This window comes from Myotis yumanensis, unplaced genomic scaffold, assembly GCF_028538775.1.
Source record: "Myotis yumanensis isolate MYYU_CA2020_CCGP unplaced genomic scaffold, mMyoYum1.0.hap1 SCAF_9, whole genome shotgun sequence".
Taxonomy (NCBI): domain Eukaryota; kingdom Metazoa; phylum Chordata; class Mammalia; order Chiroptera; family Vespertilionidae; genus Myotis; species Myotis yumanensis.
Genome location: NW_027223760.1, coordinates 60,405,118 through 60,421,737, shown reverse-complemented (window position 1 = coordinate 60,421,737; position 16,620 = coordinate 60,405,118). Strand labels below are relative to the sequence as shown.

Below are 16,620 nucleotides of genomic sequence, written 5' to 3'. Positions count from 1 at the left end.
TTGAGGTCCTTCGGGAAAGGTTGACAACAGTCACACTCCTGTCCGTCTGGGAGTGGAGGGTCAAGAGCTATGGCCAAGGCTGAGTGATGTTAGGATGCTTAATGGCAACGTGGCTGCTTTCCACATCTCCTGCTTTTCAGCCATGGCCCTACACTGCCCCAGGCCAACTTTCTTTTTTCTTTAACATACTTGCTGTTGGCTTATTTTAGAAAAAGGAGATGACAACCACTGATGTTAGTTAATTAAAACATAAGGCTTAAAGGACCACCTATCCTGAATCCTATTAATTGAAGAATAAGTGCTGGTAGTTTCTAACAAAATCACTTGATCAGTGTCAGAACCTATACCACATGTAAAAACATGGAAATTAAAGAACTTCACTAGCCTTGAAGACAATACACTCAAAGAATGCTGTTGAAGTCCTTATAGCTGGTTGGATGACCATTTAAAATTTGATTTTCAGGTTAAGTGTGTGGAGCCCTTAAAATTGGATTTGAATAAAATGGCAGTAAATATCTACAGATTGATTAAACTACAGGGTAGTTCACTAATTCACTTTGTATCAATGCATGCTAAAAACGAATATATTCTAAGCTCATGCAAATTAACAGGGCCTAGGAAAAAAAAATCAGCAATTTGATAGCACAAGCAAAGAAGATCCCTGCAGAATTTAGCTTTTTTTGGTGAAAAAAAGACAGACCACAGAAAACAAAAATGATACATATCAGAATAGATTGGAATGCCAGTTGCCTGCAAGCCATCATAATGCCCACAGCACTGAGATCATGAAATGAACAGTTGCAAATGTTTTTCAAAGCTGTGTTAAGATAGTCTCCCTGCTTTGCTTAATACAGGTCACCCCAAGTTAGCTATAACAATTAAACACCAAGGAACTTCAGCTCACTATACTCTTTATAGAATTCATTCATTTCCCTCCTCAGCTGCTGACAACAGATCCATTAATTTTGAAGAGGAATCTCTCATTTGCCTTCCCTCCATCTTTGTTGTCTTTGGTTAGTAAATGTTAAACAATAAAGTGCACCTACCTCATTCTCCAAAACAGCTTTGAAGTTTGAAGATTTACTAAACAGACTTATTGGCTACCGAAATCGTCAATAATTTCACTATACCACCCACGCAACATAAATCATTACTGACACTGGCTAACAAGGGTTTAAGAGTTGGAACATGTCCTCTAATAAATTTCTAGACAGTTAAAAATCACTATAATTTTATTCTAATGCATTATAGATTGCCTGTAATGTCATCCTGGCTGGGGTGACCCAATTTCTAATTTTGAACAGCTGTTCAGCTCAGGAGTTAGTTAATGATTAAATATAAATTGCCTGATTTATTAGTCTGAATGGCTGAGCTTCCAGGTCAATGCTATATAGACAAAATCATCAGTCTTGATGCTTTTCAGAAGTTAACTGTCTCCTGCTCTAGTCAGAAAGAATTTATCCTCAAAGGAAAAGGTCTGGCATCTTCGATTAATCCTTTAAATATATACATATGTGTGTATATATACATATATATTGCTAGTTAATACTGGTCAAACTTTTTCCCTCCCCTCATCTAAATCTTTAAGAGTAACTAAGCCCTTTGGAGACAGTGCTGTGTGTTGGATATGCAGGGTAGAGCCTGCTTCACCCTCCACAAAACGTTCAGACATCTGTAACTACCTCAGGAAAGCAGTCTAATTAAATGGCACTTTTTCTTTTCTTCAGATACTTCACAAGTGGTGAACACTTCAAACTGCTTAAATCTGACCACGTTAAATGGGAGAAGTGGTGAACTCCAACAGAAGTGGTGGAGTTTCTCAAATGACCTAAGAAAAATGAGTCTTCAAAAGACCCCAGATTTTTTTTTTTTAACATAGGAGGCTCCCAAAGCTCACCCATTCATTCGACAAATATCTACTGATGCCTATGACGTTCCAGGGACTGTGCTATATGCTCGGGATCAAGCCGTGCAGAAAATAGGTGAGGTTCCTATTCTTGGGGTGCTTATATGTGTACCTGGGTGAGTGTATAGGTCATGTGCTGACCAATGCTATGAAAAAAAAAGAAAGCAGAGTAAGAGTTGTGGAGCGGGGTGTGCGCAGGGGGGCAGGTGAGAGAGCAGAGAAAGCCCTGTGATAAGGAGAACTTTTAGCAGAGCCTGAAGGAAGTTGGGGAGCCAGTGATGTCATCATCAGGGGGCAAAGGTAAGCCACGTGGAGGAAAAAGGCAAAGGACGCAAAGTAGGAAGAGCAAGGCCGGTGAAGTCGGAGCGAGAGGGAAGGTGGCCGGTGTGAGGACAGGAGGTATCCCGGAGCCAGGTCATATACGGCCTTGCAGGCCAGGGAGCGCCTTTGGACTGCCCTTTGAGTTAGACAATTAGTTATTGGAGAATTGTGAGACAGCAGTGACAGGAATGAACTTAACTTTTTAAAACATCACTCAGCTGCAGTGAAGGGAGAGGACTTCAGGGGTGATGGTGGAAGCGAGGGCGGTACTCCAGGGCAGAGATGCTGGCGGCCTGGACCAGCACGGAGCGGCGAGGGGGATGAGGATGCAGGGGTTCTACATGGGCTTTGAAGGTAGAGCCAATACAATCCGTATGCTGTGGGTTGGGTGTGGGGCATGAGAAAGAGCAAAAAGTCCAGGGGGATGCCAAAGATTTCAACCCCAACAACTGGAAGAACAGACTTGGGCTTCTTGAGATGGAACGGAGAGTGGATTTTGCAGAATGAACAATAAGGGATGATGGACTTAAATTTGTTGTGTTGTTGTTGTTTTTAAATCAGATTTTTACTAGTAAAAAGTCCAGTATAATTGTAAGTTAGGCTATCCCCCAGTTCAATTGACCCTAACACATTTCTCCCTTCTTTCTTGCTAAGAGAACCCTGATTTTGAATAGGGTGGTGAGGAGTCCAGCCCCATGTGATGAACTGCGGTTGGCTAAGCCAATCACCATATCCCCATTTTCCTATTTCCCAGCCTTCTTTGCAGCTACCTGTGGTCAATCTAGCTCTGGCTAGAGAAACTTAAGTGGAAGTCTGCCAAACACGTTCCTAGGAAAACTTCAGTTTTTCTTATAAAAGGACAAAAATCCAGCTCTGGCCGGGTGCTTAGTTGGTTGGAGCATCATCCTGTACACCAAAAGGTTCCGGGTTTGATCCCCAGTCGGGGTGCATACAGGAGGAACCAATGGATGTTTCTCTCTCACATCGATGTTTCCTTATCTCTCTCTCCCTTTTCCTCTCTCTCTAAAATCAATAAAAACATATTCTTGGGTGAGGATTTAAAAAAAGAGACAAATTCAGCTGATAGAGATTACTCTCTCTCCTGCCTGAATCTGAGGTATAACAGCCTTCTGTGACCATGATGCAAAATGCATGAGGGTGAACGACCACCTGCTAAGTGTGGAGAAGCACAGGGTACAGATATTAGGCGTCTGGTTGCTAATTACCAGAGTCAACACTGACAATGTCTGCCCTCTGGAATTTTCTGCGATATGTAAAACTATTAACTTTCATTTGATTAAGCCACTATAAACCAACTTTTCTGTTACTGTCAGCTAAATACAGTTCTAATAGTGCAGTGATGTACTTTTAGGTAGTCCTTAAATAAAAATAATAGTTGTATTAAGATGAATTCAGATATGAAATTCATCCTTTAAAGTACACAATTGGGTGGGTTTTTAGTGTATTCACCGACTTGGGCAATCATCCTATCTGCTTTTAGAATTAGCACATCAGTCATCTCTAAAAAGATGCCACAGAGAATATGACACAGGCTTAATTTGAAGTGATGTTCAGATGGTAGAATTCAATTGTAAATGTATATTAAATGACACAGACAACAGTTCAATGGCATCGTTACCTAGCAGCCGGCCTGCGTTTGTAACATATTCAGGAAAACCACTGAGTTCATGGCTATCTACTAAAAAATACAGAGAATCGTCACTTCTTACTTTGGGTAAGTTAGGCTCCAGTATGAAAGATGGTAAGATATTCTCCTCCATGGCTGATTCCACATCTACTCAGTTATTACCGACAGCAAATAAAGACAAGATCCAAAAGTGCTGATCTGCATATTTTAGGGAGAATCTGGGAAGAAAAGGTGAACTTGCCTCCAGTTCCTTGACAAGTTTGTTGGCCAGTTCAATGGTTTTGTTTGTCTGGTTCACCTCTTCCTGGCACCGAACCTTCTCAGCTATTGCCTTTTCAAACGAAGCTGTGAGTCGGCTCAGATTTCGATCCAGATCCTGAATAAGAATCAAAATGAACTTCTGAGCCATTTCTAGATATTCAAGATGAAAAATTATAATCACCTTAAACCATCCATTACCTGCAGCACGTGAAACAAACCATCCTTTGCCCCTTTTGCAGACGTGTTAGGGAAGGAGCGCCACCACAGACCGCCAGCTCGCCAGGCGGCCTTCACGCCTGCCTCCCACCCTGAGCAGAGGGCAGCCAGCGACGGTGTGCATGGATGTACCCTGCAGGCTCAAACACACCCTGGGTGCACCGTCCCCTCTCTCTTGTACCTAAGTCTTATCCTCTTTTTAAATAAGGATCGTCCTTTGGTTCTCCATGACGAGAGGGAAGGGTGTTAATGATGGAGTTCCTTCAGACCACTGACAATGTATACGTGTGATCTTCACACCATGATCTCAAATCTGCATTCCTGAGCCAGGCTTCTCTCTCAAACTCTAAGTCTGACCTCAGAACACCCAACACGTGGGTTTGCTGCACAAAGAGAGTGGACTGTGCAACAAACAGCATTTTGATACATCAAACAGCACTTCGAGACATCAGGATTCTGAGATGGGAAATAACAGATGTCAGCTAATTTTAGCTAACGGGAATTTACTGGAAGGGAAGGGGGGCGGGGGGTGGGGAGGCTGTGAGGAGCGAAGGAAAGGCAGAGAACCACATGCAGACACCCTGGAGCTGAGTGCTAGAGCAGGAAGAACCTGAAAGTCTCACCATCCCAGGAATGACCTCCAGTTTCACTCTTTTTATTCTTTTGCTCATGACTCAGTTTTAGAGATGGAGGGTCAAATTGGCAAAGCTTGGATGATACATCTAGACTTCAGCTAGCAAAGCAAAGGGCACCCCCGCAAAAAGCCCCACCTGAGTGTATCCAACAAGGAAAGATGATTCCCCAGAAATAAACCTGGGCTCTCAGTGCCCACCTAGAGAGGTAGCTGTTATGATCATTACTTCACAGATACTAGACTGAAGCTCCGAGGGCTCCCCAAGTTGCCAGGGTGACAGAGCCTCCTCACTCTGACTGCTGTCTTGTCAGGCATCCCCCCCCCCACCTCCAATCGTCATCCGCCAGCCTCGCATCCGTTTCGCACTCTCCATCTGGCTGCTCTGTTTACCTGAGGCCCTAACAGGACTCGTGGCCACACCTCTGAACTTGTCTGTCTCCTCTAGACTCCTCTCTCCCCAGGCTTCCATTCGGTTGCTGAAAAGCTGGTTTGATCATGTCATTAACTAAGAGCCTTCCCATGTACCAACTGCTTCTTCCCTCTTTTCTCTATTCTTTACCAAGAATACCTCTCCCGGCCCAGTTATCCTGGTGACTCTCAAAGCCCAGGTCAAGCACAGCTTTATTACAAAGCTCACTCTCCTTTCTCCAGGCGCGACACGGTTTTGATGCTCCTGTTGCATTGTATGTATGAAGTCACATGTACACTTAGAACACTGGACTTAGAAGGACTGGTTACGTCCTTGTGAAAACAGGAATGTTAATAATCTATGCAGCTGATACTCTCTAAGTCCGTATTGTGTGCCAGGTACCGTGCTACATTCTTAATAGGAATAACTCTCATTTAATCCTCACAACCCTACCCTAGACCTGGATGCTGTTATAATACCTACTGCACAGGTGAGCAAACCAAGGCTCAGCGAGGCTACCTAGCTTGTAAAGCATGAAACGAGCAATGGCGGAACCAGGATATAAACCCAGGCAGTCTGGCTCCGGAGTCACTGCTTTCAATCACATGCGTTAACCTCCTCCCCCTCCCCCTCCTTACCCCCCCTTCCTCCCAGACCACGAAGGTTTCCACTTTCCCGGTTCAGTGTCTGGCACTCGGCAGATAAGGAGCAGCTACGGAAGGAGTATGCAGATGAAGACAGAACGACAGATGGCACTTGCTTCGTTTGGCAGGGATCACAGGTGGTCCTGTCTGAAGGTGGGATCCTAAGCGGGGAGGGACCCCCTCTTGGGAACGTCAGGGTCATCGTTTGTACTCACCACAAGCTTTTTCCTGAGCGCGTCCAGCTTTTCAGTAGCTGCAGCCAATTCTAAGTTCGCTTGGGCCAATGCTTGGCGTTTGGGCTCCACGTCACAGTAGACCTGAAATGGCACGTGGGGGTTCATTCATGAGGTAATGACCACGCAAAGACGACAAGCAACCATTCGATCCTTCCTCTGCTGGAGGCTTTACAATTAAAATCTCTAATTCACCAGCGACTGCTCGCTTATTTCTTAGCAATGGGCCTCCCTCATGGCAGAGCTAAACTCCACACAGCCTTCCAAGTTCTCTCTGCTTGTCCACTATGTACGCACTTACTCTGGACATTAGAGACACAAGTACTTGCGTTAATGCTATGTATGTCAACCACCATGAATATACTAAAGTTAGCTTGCCATAAAATTAGGAGCAAGTCCTCCGATCATGAGAAATTGTGGTATGCAGGAACGTCGTTGAAATTGGGAGCAAGCCTTGACTTTAGAGTGGAAGGTAACTGTGGGGGAGTTCTCTGGACCCAGAAAGTGGGAGACAGCCTCACACAATAGTAGCCACGCTGCTTTTACTTTCTTCCCTAAGTCCCTGGCAACCTGAAGTGTGCGTGTGTTTGAATGGGTCGTTTGAGAATTTAGCGAATCAATTTTTTTCTCCTGTTGGGGAGAGAGAAAGGAAATTAAGTTTTATAGCAAAACAACAGGAGCGCAGCCACAGTCTAACGGCAGGCTCTTCTTTTCGCCTGCGGGGCAAGGAGCACACAGGGTCAGGCGTTGTATTACGGAGAGAGGCCGCGCGTCAGTGGCAATCTGTCTAAACTCCTTCTTTATAGACTTCCACTCACGAGAGAGAAAGCTCAACAGGGCCCTGTTCCGGCGGGTCCTCCGTATCCAGAACATAACCTGGTTTTATGAAAATCATTCTGGGAATGTCACTGACTACACTCGGCATTTCCTCGGTAATCCCAGTTTTGAATAGAACACACAACCTTCCAGGACAAAAGTGAGGTGGTTTTTCAGAGTGAAGGGCTGTGCACTGGCCCTTTTTACACCCAGTGCTCTGCAAAACGCTAGGGACATAGTTGGCTGATGCTTGGTAGTTGATAAATAAGTGACTACGTGACGTGATCATCCTCTCTCTATATTGCCCAAAGCACAAACTTTAGATGAGACCATATTCAGGCAAAAACCTACTTGCCATTAAAATACTAAAACAAAAAAAAATGGCTATTTCCTCGTCTCCCTAACGCCTACACTAGAGGATGTGAATTTTTGCTTTGAGAGCAGGGATTAAGTTTAACTGAACATGAATTCAGAAGTTCAGTTTTTTTTCCGAATCAAAATGAAATTAGCATTTTCACACAAATATAATTAATGTTTTCATCTAATCAAATCTAATTGCTGCTATTTGATCTAAAGTAGCTAATTGTTCTACCCTGAGGAAGACAGCTTCCAACATTTCAAGTATCCTCCTGCATAGAATTCTATTTAATCAGACCCTTTCATGTCTCATTCTTAGAACTTTATCTTAGATAATTTCCAAATTACATCTTTTTACTGGCCTAGGAATTAAGATATTGCCGGGCCTTTGTGACTCCCACGTCGGACCGGGACGAATACCTCATAGAACTTGATGATGTTGATGACCCAGGCACAGAGGCCCGCCGCTGCGAAAGATTTGGTCCGAATCAGGCTGGGATTGAACTCCGGGTCTTTCAAATACTGTTCATTCACCACTTTTAGACAGTTCTCTGGAATGTGCTCTTTGTCGTAGTTAATTAACGCTTGCAAGAAATCATCAACCTGTAAAGCAAAAAGACTTATTGCAAAAACCCACTTTGGCAGCAGAGAAAATTCCAAGATCGAAAGTTAAAATCGGCTTTTAGGGCTCGCATCACAAAGGCAAAATTGGCAAGCCGCATTTATCCTACTGTTTGACTTTTTCAGTCTTTAGTGTATGGCGTTAGAATTAGCAATGGACACTTTTAAAATCTCTCCCATCCTGGGGTAAAATATTCAGTCCCTACACAGGAGGCCCTCACATTTTGAAAAAGAAATTCACATCCCCCAAAGCTCCTTTGCTTCACCTTCTGATACATTAGTAACATTTTTTTTTCAGCATAAGAAACCCATGTAATTTTCTTCCTCCTACACTTAGCTGCTCTCACAATTTCGCAAATAATTAGCAACTTCCCAATGGCTGCTGGTGTTGCCTTAGGGATGCTGTAACCCCAAGCTAGCCTCCACCTTGGAGGTGTTTACAGATTCGAAGTCTAAAGAACACACAGCAGGTTACCCTCACGAACATGAAGATGGTTCCTTTGGATCGGAACCTCTTTTGCTGGCAAGTATAACCACAGTCCTGAGCACAGAAACGAGGGTTTTCATCCTGCCAGGCTGCCTGATACCTTTCCCATGAAGACTTTTGCGGCTTTCCAACTCCGGTCTTTTGGCACCCTGCCCCGGGGAGCCAGGAGGACCATCACAGCTGCAGCCACGTTGGTGACCGCGTTCGGAGGGTTGGGGAAGGCTTTCAGCTCGGTGAGATTGACCTGGAGAAAAGCACAGACACCGTGGAGACCAGGGGAAGCTGGAGAAGTGCCGGGAGCTGTCCAGCTGGCCGTCCGTGGCCTCCGACCTCTCCTCTCCACACCAGCCTCGGCAGGGCAGTTCTTTGTCTCCCACCCAGGAATTCCACCTGAGACTCCAAGACGTTCAGTTCTCCCTGGGCACCTTGGGACCCCAAGACGTTCAGTTCTCCCTGGGCACCATGGGACCCCAAGACGTTCAGTTCTCCCTTGGCACCATGGGACCCCAAGACGTTCAGTTCTCCCTGGGCACCATGGGACCCCAAGACGTTCAATTCTCCCTGCGTACTTTCCTCCCTGATGCTCTGGAAACATCACTGTCCTTTTTGCCAAGAAAAACGGTTCATCTGGTATTCCAGTCCTACAGAGCCCTGCTCACTGAGTCAGGACATTTCATAAACATACAGGTTTTAAGGTATTCATGGGTTCTATCCCACCTATGTAACATATCTGCATTTTAACCAGGTCCCCTCAGAAACATGGTCCCTTAGTTCAGTGTCTCTCAGCTGTGATTTTCTGCTTCACGTGTACAAAAGCCATCTTCCATTACACTAGGGTGGCTCTCGATTGGGAGGATGCCCATACAGGTTTTGTCTATTCTGTATACTCCTCCTTATTCTTCTCCTAGCAGAAGCTTGATTTACCCAGCAGGTGGGACTAATGGTACAAGTTACAAGTGTCAGGGCAAATACTTAGGAGCACTGGTACCTGCAAGAAACACATGTACGCTCGTGACACATGATTTTAAAAAACAAGTACTTCCTATAGTCTTGCATGAGCTGCCTATACACTCATCAAATGTTCAACCCTAGTCTGCGCCATTGCCATAAGCTGCCTATTTATTTGGGAAATGAATGCAAAGAACGGAAAATAAGAGCAAAAGCAACAGAACTGGCTAACCAAGATCCCTCTGCATTTGCATGCATCATCATTATCACTTACAAATATGCTCAGCTTTATAGCTAAGTGACATTTATTTCTGCCTGGGTAAATAATAATATATTCAGAGAAAAATCTGCAGATGTAGAGAAGCACAAAGAAGGAAATAAACATTGCGCGGTTCAAAAATAAAGAGGAAATCTCTCTCACATCTCTCTCTCAAATCAATAAACATATCCTCGGGTGAGGATTTTAAAAAAACTTTAAATTATTTTGAGGAATCCAAAAATCGTCATCCTTACCCTGTTGAGTGTGTTGAGTGCAGCTGTTGCAGCCACCAGAGCAGGCTCAGCCTTGAGCAAGTCGGCCTCACACTCTTTCTGTTTCTGGGACACTTCGGTCTGAATGGCGGTCACCTAATCAGAGAGGAAAAGCACACAAACTCACAGACACAAACACACATCATCACCTTAGGTATCTCTACTGAAAACACGTGGGCTGAGTCAGATGCACTGTTCAAGAATTCATCTGTCCACATCTTGAATAGGTGAGGGTTTGTCTGAAGACAGATTCCCCTTGGGCACACTGTCTATACAAAGCTTGGTACATGCACAAAACACACAATTCAGATGGAGTCAAGTACCAAAGTGCTCCAAGAAGGGCTCTAACTGAGCCATAAGTGGCCACTAAGAAGAAATACAAGATTAAGTGACTCCTCTTTTTCTTCAATTTCCTTTGCCAGAGAGTCCTGGGCAAGTGAAAATCCAGGCTGGCTCAGTAACCTATACCACAGATTTTCTTGCTAGAATTCCCCACCTAATTTTTGCTAACATTTCCCTAAAAGCCACATTAGCTCTTCTTTAGGAATAGATAAGAGCTTTCTTGTTAAAAGATACTGTTCTGGGCTGTGCATGCTTAGCCACAGACAGAATTTTTATAAAGACTAACTACCGGTTTCTCTAAGGACCTGGTCGGGAACCCTGGCTGCAACAGTCCAGTTCTGCCTCTGGCAATGGAACAATGACTCTGATGTCCGCTCTCCTGCCGAGGGCCCAATGGCGGTCTTCACATGCCGAAGAGGGTGCTGTGTTGGCCTCAGGACATGGACACATGGAATATGGAATATAGGGAAACCGTGTGGGTACACTTGAACCAAATCCAAGTGAGAAGCTTTGGAGTTTTTATCCTCCTCTAAGTAGGACACCAATAGAATCTGAACGGCCAGGGAGAGGACATTTTTAGTCCTCAGCAGAAATTGGAATGTCAAGGCTGTGGCGCTGGGCGGCAGGATCTGGTCGCCCTGGGAGATGGTTCCCGAGGGGATGGTGATTTGTGGAATGTAAAGTGTGAACAAAGTGCATTTGCTCCGATGTGTTGGGAACGCACAGGTTTAACTATACCATAAAATTAAACACTGCTCACAACAAATTATGTTGTCTACTACAGCTTCATTAGCAGTAATTACCCGTCTCCTGATTAACCGTTATTTTGCTGTATACTGCACCTTTTATGAACATAATTGGTTCGGGGTAGATATGTGACCTCCTGCCAATACATACACAGCTACTGTTAATGTAAATAAGGAAACTCGGCATGCTCACTGAGAACTGCTTCAAAACCACAGCCCCCAAAACTGCCAGGAATGGGCCATGAACATTCTAAGAAGGCTACATTTTCAGTGTGCTGGAGGATGCTGTCACAGATGAGAGAGAGCGTGTATTTGCCTGAGCGAGTTATTACATCAGGTATTTCTTTCCATAAGGGTATAATGAATCTATAAATGTGTGTTGTTGCCATGTATAACAGCACCACTTTAAACTGAACTCGGGATGGCAGATTTTTAGTACCAGAAAAAACCTTAAAGCAGGGGTGGGGGACCTTCTTTCTGCCAAGGGCCATTTGGATATTTATAACATCATTCTCAGGCCATACAAAATTATCAACTTAAACATTAGCCTGCTCTATTTGGTCAAACACTTAATAAACTCACCTGGGCAGGGCCAGGCCAAATAATTTAGCGGGCCTTATACGGTTCCCCATCCCTGCCTTAAAGAGTTTTTCTTTAAGTGCTAGTTCTACGATACTGGGAGTTCCTACTCTTCTCCTCTGACTCCTTTGCTGATAATGGAGTATTATTCCTTTGGGTAAAGTTCATAAGTAGAGCAACCTTGAACACTTAATACATAAAAACCCACAAGTGCAAGTAAAAAGTACTCGAGGTTAACTTATTTCTCATTCCCAATACCTCTCACCCTAAGGTGCAATAACCCTAGAACACTGAACATGCTGCGTATCCTAGTGATCTGGGAAGACGTGGGGTGCAATTCCCTTTGGCCCACGGTTCCGGGGTGTGTCAGCCAGGCCCACCCTGGATAATGGCATAATGCCTACTGACTCAGTGGCTATGAGCATGTGGCAATTTACAATTATTTATTAACTAAGCCTTGACTATAATGGTCTAAAATAAGAGAATATACCTTACACACACACATATATATTCATTCAATTTTTAAACAAATATTTATTAATTTTATGTTTACTTGTACTATTTCTTTTGGGAAATAAGATAGCGAAAGAAATCCCTTCCATTTGCAGCTGAAGTTTTGGTAAAAGAAGAAGACAAAAGAAGTTATATTTATTCCAGAATGGCTGGATACCTAAGTGCAAAGAAAGCAGATTTTGTAGGAGCTTAAACGTAATTGTTTCCAACAATAAAATATAATACAAAATGCCAGAGCCTCCATCGAATAAAAGAGAACAAATTTAGCTTAGGATTTAATATTAAACTCAAGTTGTATGATTAAAATGCAAAATTTGAAAACCATTTTGCAAAGTGACGGAATGGGCTTTGTTAACAATTGAGTTGTTCAATTTGCCTAAAAACTGAGACCCTTTAGAAACCTCAGAGGAGCCTTCATGACCTTTACTGTATTACAAATAGGCCTGATGTTCAAGATCCACATCCATTATATGCTTGAATGAGCTCAGTATTTATTGTTCTTCCATATCATTAAAGGAGCTAAAAGGTTGGGAAAATGCATAATGTAAAGAAGGTCAAGTGGTAATCACGGTGTGAGATGCTGTTACATGTGTAACTATAATAATTCTCTAGATTGTATGCCCCTTGGAGAGGAAGTTGTTCAAAATTGTTCACCTACTAACGTTGATTTTGTGCTAAATATAGCTCGGTGCCCTAAATGGTAGAACGGGCCTGACCTTTTGCTCCTCGGCATCGGCGATGGCCTTTTCCCGGCTCACTTTCTCTGTCTGAAGCCCGATCTTGGCGATCAGAGCTTCAGTATCCTGATTTCTCAGTTGCAACTCGGCTTCCTGAGAGGCAAGTCTGGCTTTGAGATCTCCCACCTAAGGAGAAAAAGTCATTATTTTAAAGTAACACATATCAGATACAGCTTAGTTTTCTCAATGACGTCAGGCGTCCCTAGCAGTTTGTATACAGCATCTGTTTCTACTGAGTTGACTTCAGTCCCAGGTGTGAGAACGTGGCCCCATCTCTTGCCATGTAGGAATAAACAGAATAATGTTTCCCAGTGGTTTTGTGGACAATATCGTTAATGTATGTCAGCACCAACTAGAAGTTTATCTTCTCAACTCATCTGGGCAGACAGAGAGGCACTAACAGTGGTGCCCACCTGAGCCCACTGCTTTCTTGGTCCTGTGCGGCTCAGGCTCAAGGCAGTAGAGTCCGGGGAAAGTTTGCTGGATGACAAGCTGGGAGGACCATGCTCTCCTTCTCCAACACATGGCAGGACACTTCAGACAAGTTAAAGAGGTGGATACTCCTTGGCTGTTATCTGTTTACTTATCAGTTGCTTATTTTGATAGAAATGCCCACAGACTGGTCTTATCTCTTCCCACAAAGAAAGAAGTGGCTGATTTTTCTTCCTCTCATAGGACATTTGAATTAATACCTACACCACAAAGGGCAAACACAAGTGCCTGTGGGGATGGAAGGCCAGGGACTTTCCCAGATGTGAATTCTTGGGGGCGGGGCACTAAATAACCTCAATCAGCTCCTGTGAAACTCAAGGCTTCCTGAGGCATCAAGTTTGTCTGCTTTAAAGAATGATTCTCCCACTTCTCCCACCTTTTACGTTGGGATTTCATGAGGTTCTGAAGGTACCACTGGGTTCCTAAGTTTGAGGACCATGTAAATAAAAGCGTAAGTGACGTGCTAGGGAAAAAACTGTAACTCGTGAAAGCAGCTTCACACATCATGATAATTAGCTCTTTGTTCCACTTATTTTCCTGAAGTATAAATATTACTATTTTGTTAAAATCATAGAAGCAAAAAAGAACAATTATAACCATTTATCTTGACTCAATTGCTAAAAGCACTTTAGTGCTTCCATCGTGTGGGATGACATCTCCCTACCAGATGCAAGGACTCTGGTAACCCCCACCTCAGCACACTCTACGCACACTCTGTCTAAAAGCACAATTACCACTGCGACTACTCCCTGTACTATTAAAGTTAAAGCCAGACTGACTCCTTAGCCTCTCTACAAAGTCAGGGCAACACTGCTTGATACTTGCTTTTCTGTTCTTGTTAGCCATGTGAACTGGTCGTGTGTTAAGTCATAATCAACAGAATTATCCAAGGAGACCAGGAAGAAACTGTTATTTCAAGCCTTAATTTCAGTTTCTAAGGAAGCTATTAGGTCTGAAATATGCCAAGTGACTGAAGCCCTGGACGGGAGGCCTTACCTACGAAGAAAAGGAAGGTCACTAGGTTATCATGATGACCCAGGCGGACATCTAAAGAGGAGCATGTGGCAGTAAAAGGGGAACTATGGAAACGGTGCTTCCTTTTCCAATTAAGCTGATTAAAAAACAAACAAACTTGTAAGAACCTATTAAATATCCCAACCACTCTTCTGGTATTAAAAACATTACATGCTTAAATACCTAACGAAAAGAAATCGCCAGTAGGCCTTCAATCAACACTTTGTGGATCTTCCTCTCAGACTTTCCGCCTGCTGTTTCCAGCTGAGGAGGAATAAGGAGACCCCCCCTCCCCCGAAGCTGCCCAGCACTTGGCAGTGAACTGCTGGTGGCTTTCTTTCTCCCTTTCTCCCACCCCCTTGATTCATCAACACGTAACTGAGATGACGTCAGAAAACCACTCATCTTCTCTTAGCTCAACAGGACTCTAGGAAAGACTTCACTGGGGAAAAGGGTCTTGATTTAAGTGAGATAGTATTATCAGAGAGATAGGTAGAGAATGAAAAGGTAAGAGAAAGAGGGCAATGAGAAAAGGAAACGTGCATAAAAAGGGATAGGAAAGAGTAATAGGAAATGTGCATAAAAAGGAAGAGTAAAGAAAGACATTCTTTGAAAGGGAAGGAAAAGATGCCCAAATATGGATATACTCTCTGGGGGCTTCCCAGAAACTACTCTGCACATCACTCGGTCCTGGAAACCGACCTGGAAACCTCTTCACTCTGTTTCTCTTTCCCAATAGGATTCTATCTCCTCAGTGCTCGGGACAGATCGTGCTTCCCAAAGAGCCATTCCTGGCATGTGCAACACAGGATAAGAGGTAAGTGATACTTTGGCCTATGGAGTGCATGAAGGACATGGCCAGAGAGGCCTTCAAAGTGAAGGTGCCAACATATGCTTCCCCGACCAGTTCGTGGCTTATTTTGAGCCTAGACACAGATGGGCTGGCTGCACTATTGGGGGGAAAAACTGACTCAATCTCTTGAAAACAAGAGCCTATGCCCTGATGCCAATACTCCAGAGAAACCACTGGAATTTCTGGCCTTGAGGTCACCCCCAGTGACAACCCCCTCGATGCATGTTTCTCCAGCTCTCGGGCCCAGGTGGCTCTGAGAAAAGCTGGGCCATTCTCCAGTCTCCACATGCTTCCATTCTAACGTCTTCTGACTAGCCACAGAGAGGCAGCATGGTACCATGGACAATCCACGGGCTTCAGAGTAATACTGACCTGGCTTCAAACCTCCACCTTACAGACTCTGTGGCCTTAAACTCTTTCAGCCTCATATGTAAAATTATAGCACCAACACCCAAGACGTGAACTGGTTTTGTATTTAACAATGAAATCAGATGACAGGTGTATAGACATGATTAACATGTGAATTCTTAATTCTTAATTCTAATCATTAACATGATTCCTATGTGAATTCTCTGATTACTCCTAGAGGTTAGAGGTACTGTCCTTCAAGTACCTCTAACCTCAAGGGGACTTATGACTGAGGATGAAAGCAACACTGGATACTTTTATCTAAGAGAAATGGTGGCTAAAAAGGAACCAGACACCAAAATTAGTCTTAGGGACCCTAATCACATTATCAACCAGGAAATGATGTCCTCACTGGGGGTTGAGAATCTGAGACCAAAATAGGTCCTAGTTCCATGGCAGGTGACAAAATCCCTGACAATAAGCCCAGAACACCGAAGCAGTGGGGGACAGGAGAGAGGAATCAGCTGTGCCTGTTCCCTTCAATATCTCTCTGTGACCCTGCGCTGAGTCAGGCCAAGAGAGGGTGTCTCTCTAAACCTCAGTGATAGAGTCATTGGCTGGTCCCTTTCTAGGCTTGGGAAACCAGAAATAGTGTGTTCTTTGTGTTCTTGAACTGTAAAATTTTAGCATTAATTATCGTATCAGCAACCTCTCAGTGCATGGGACGATGCTCAACCAACAGAGCCACATCGGCCATGGTAGCATTAGGTATCCTATATAATAAAAGCCTAATATGCTAAGTGTCCGGTCGACCAGTCGGCCTTTCAACCAAAGAGTAATATGCTAATGACATGCTAAGGCTGTTCAACAGCTCACTATGACTTGCACTGACCACCACGGGGTAGACGCTCCGACCAGTAGGTTAGCTTGCTGCTGGTGCTGCTGGTGACCAGCCAATTGGGAC

At 44.0% G+C, this 16,620-nt stretch overlaps 1 protein-coding gene across 1 annotated transcript in view; it reads right to left on the bottom strand.

Moving 5' to 3' along the window:
* DNAH11 (dynein axonemal heavy chain 11) overlaps positions 1 to 16,620 on the bottom strand; it is a 192,560-nt gene that overhangs the window by 50,858 nt on the left and 125,082 nt on the right. The window contains exons 57-62 of the mRNA XM_070424420.1: positions 12,929 to 13,075; positions 10,015 to 10,128; positions 8,654 to 8,797; positions 7,866 to 8,048; positions 6,255 to 6,356; positions 4,117 to 4,251 (exon numbers count right to left, since the gene is read on the bottom strand). Of these exons, the coding sequence (XP_070280521.1) occupies positions 4,117 to 4,251; positions 6,255 to 6,356; positions 7,866 to 8,048; positions 8,654 to 8,797; positions 10,015 to 10,128; positions 12,929 to 13,075 (825 nt within the window). The remainder of the gene's footprint in view (positions 1 to 4,116; positions 4,252 to 6,254; positions 6,357 to 7,865; positions 8,049 to 8,653; positions 8,798 to 10,014; positions 10,129 to 12,928; positions 13,076 to 16,620) is intronic.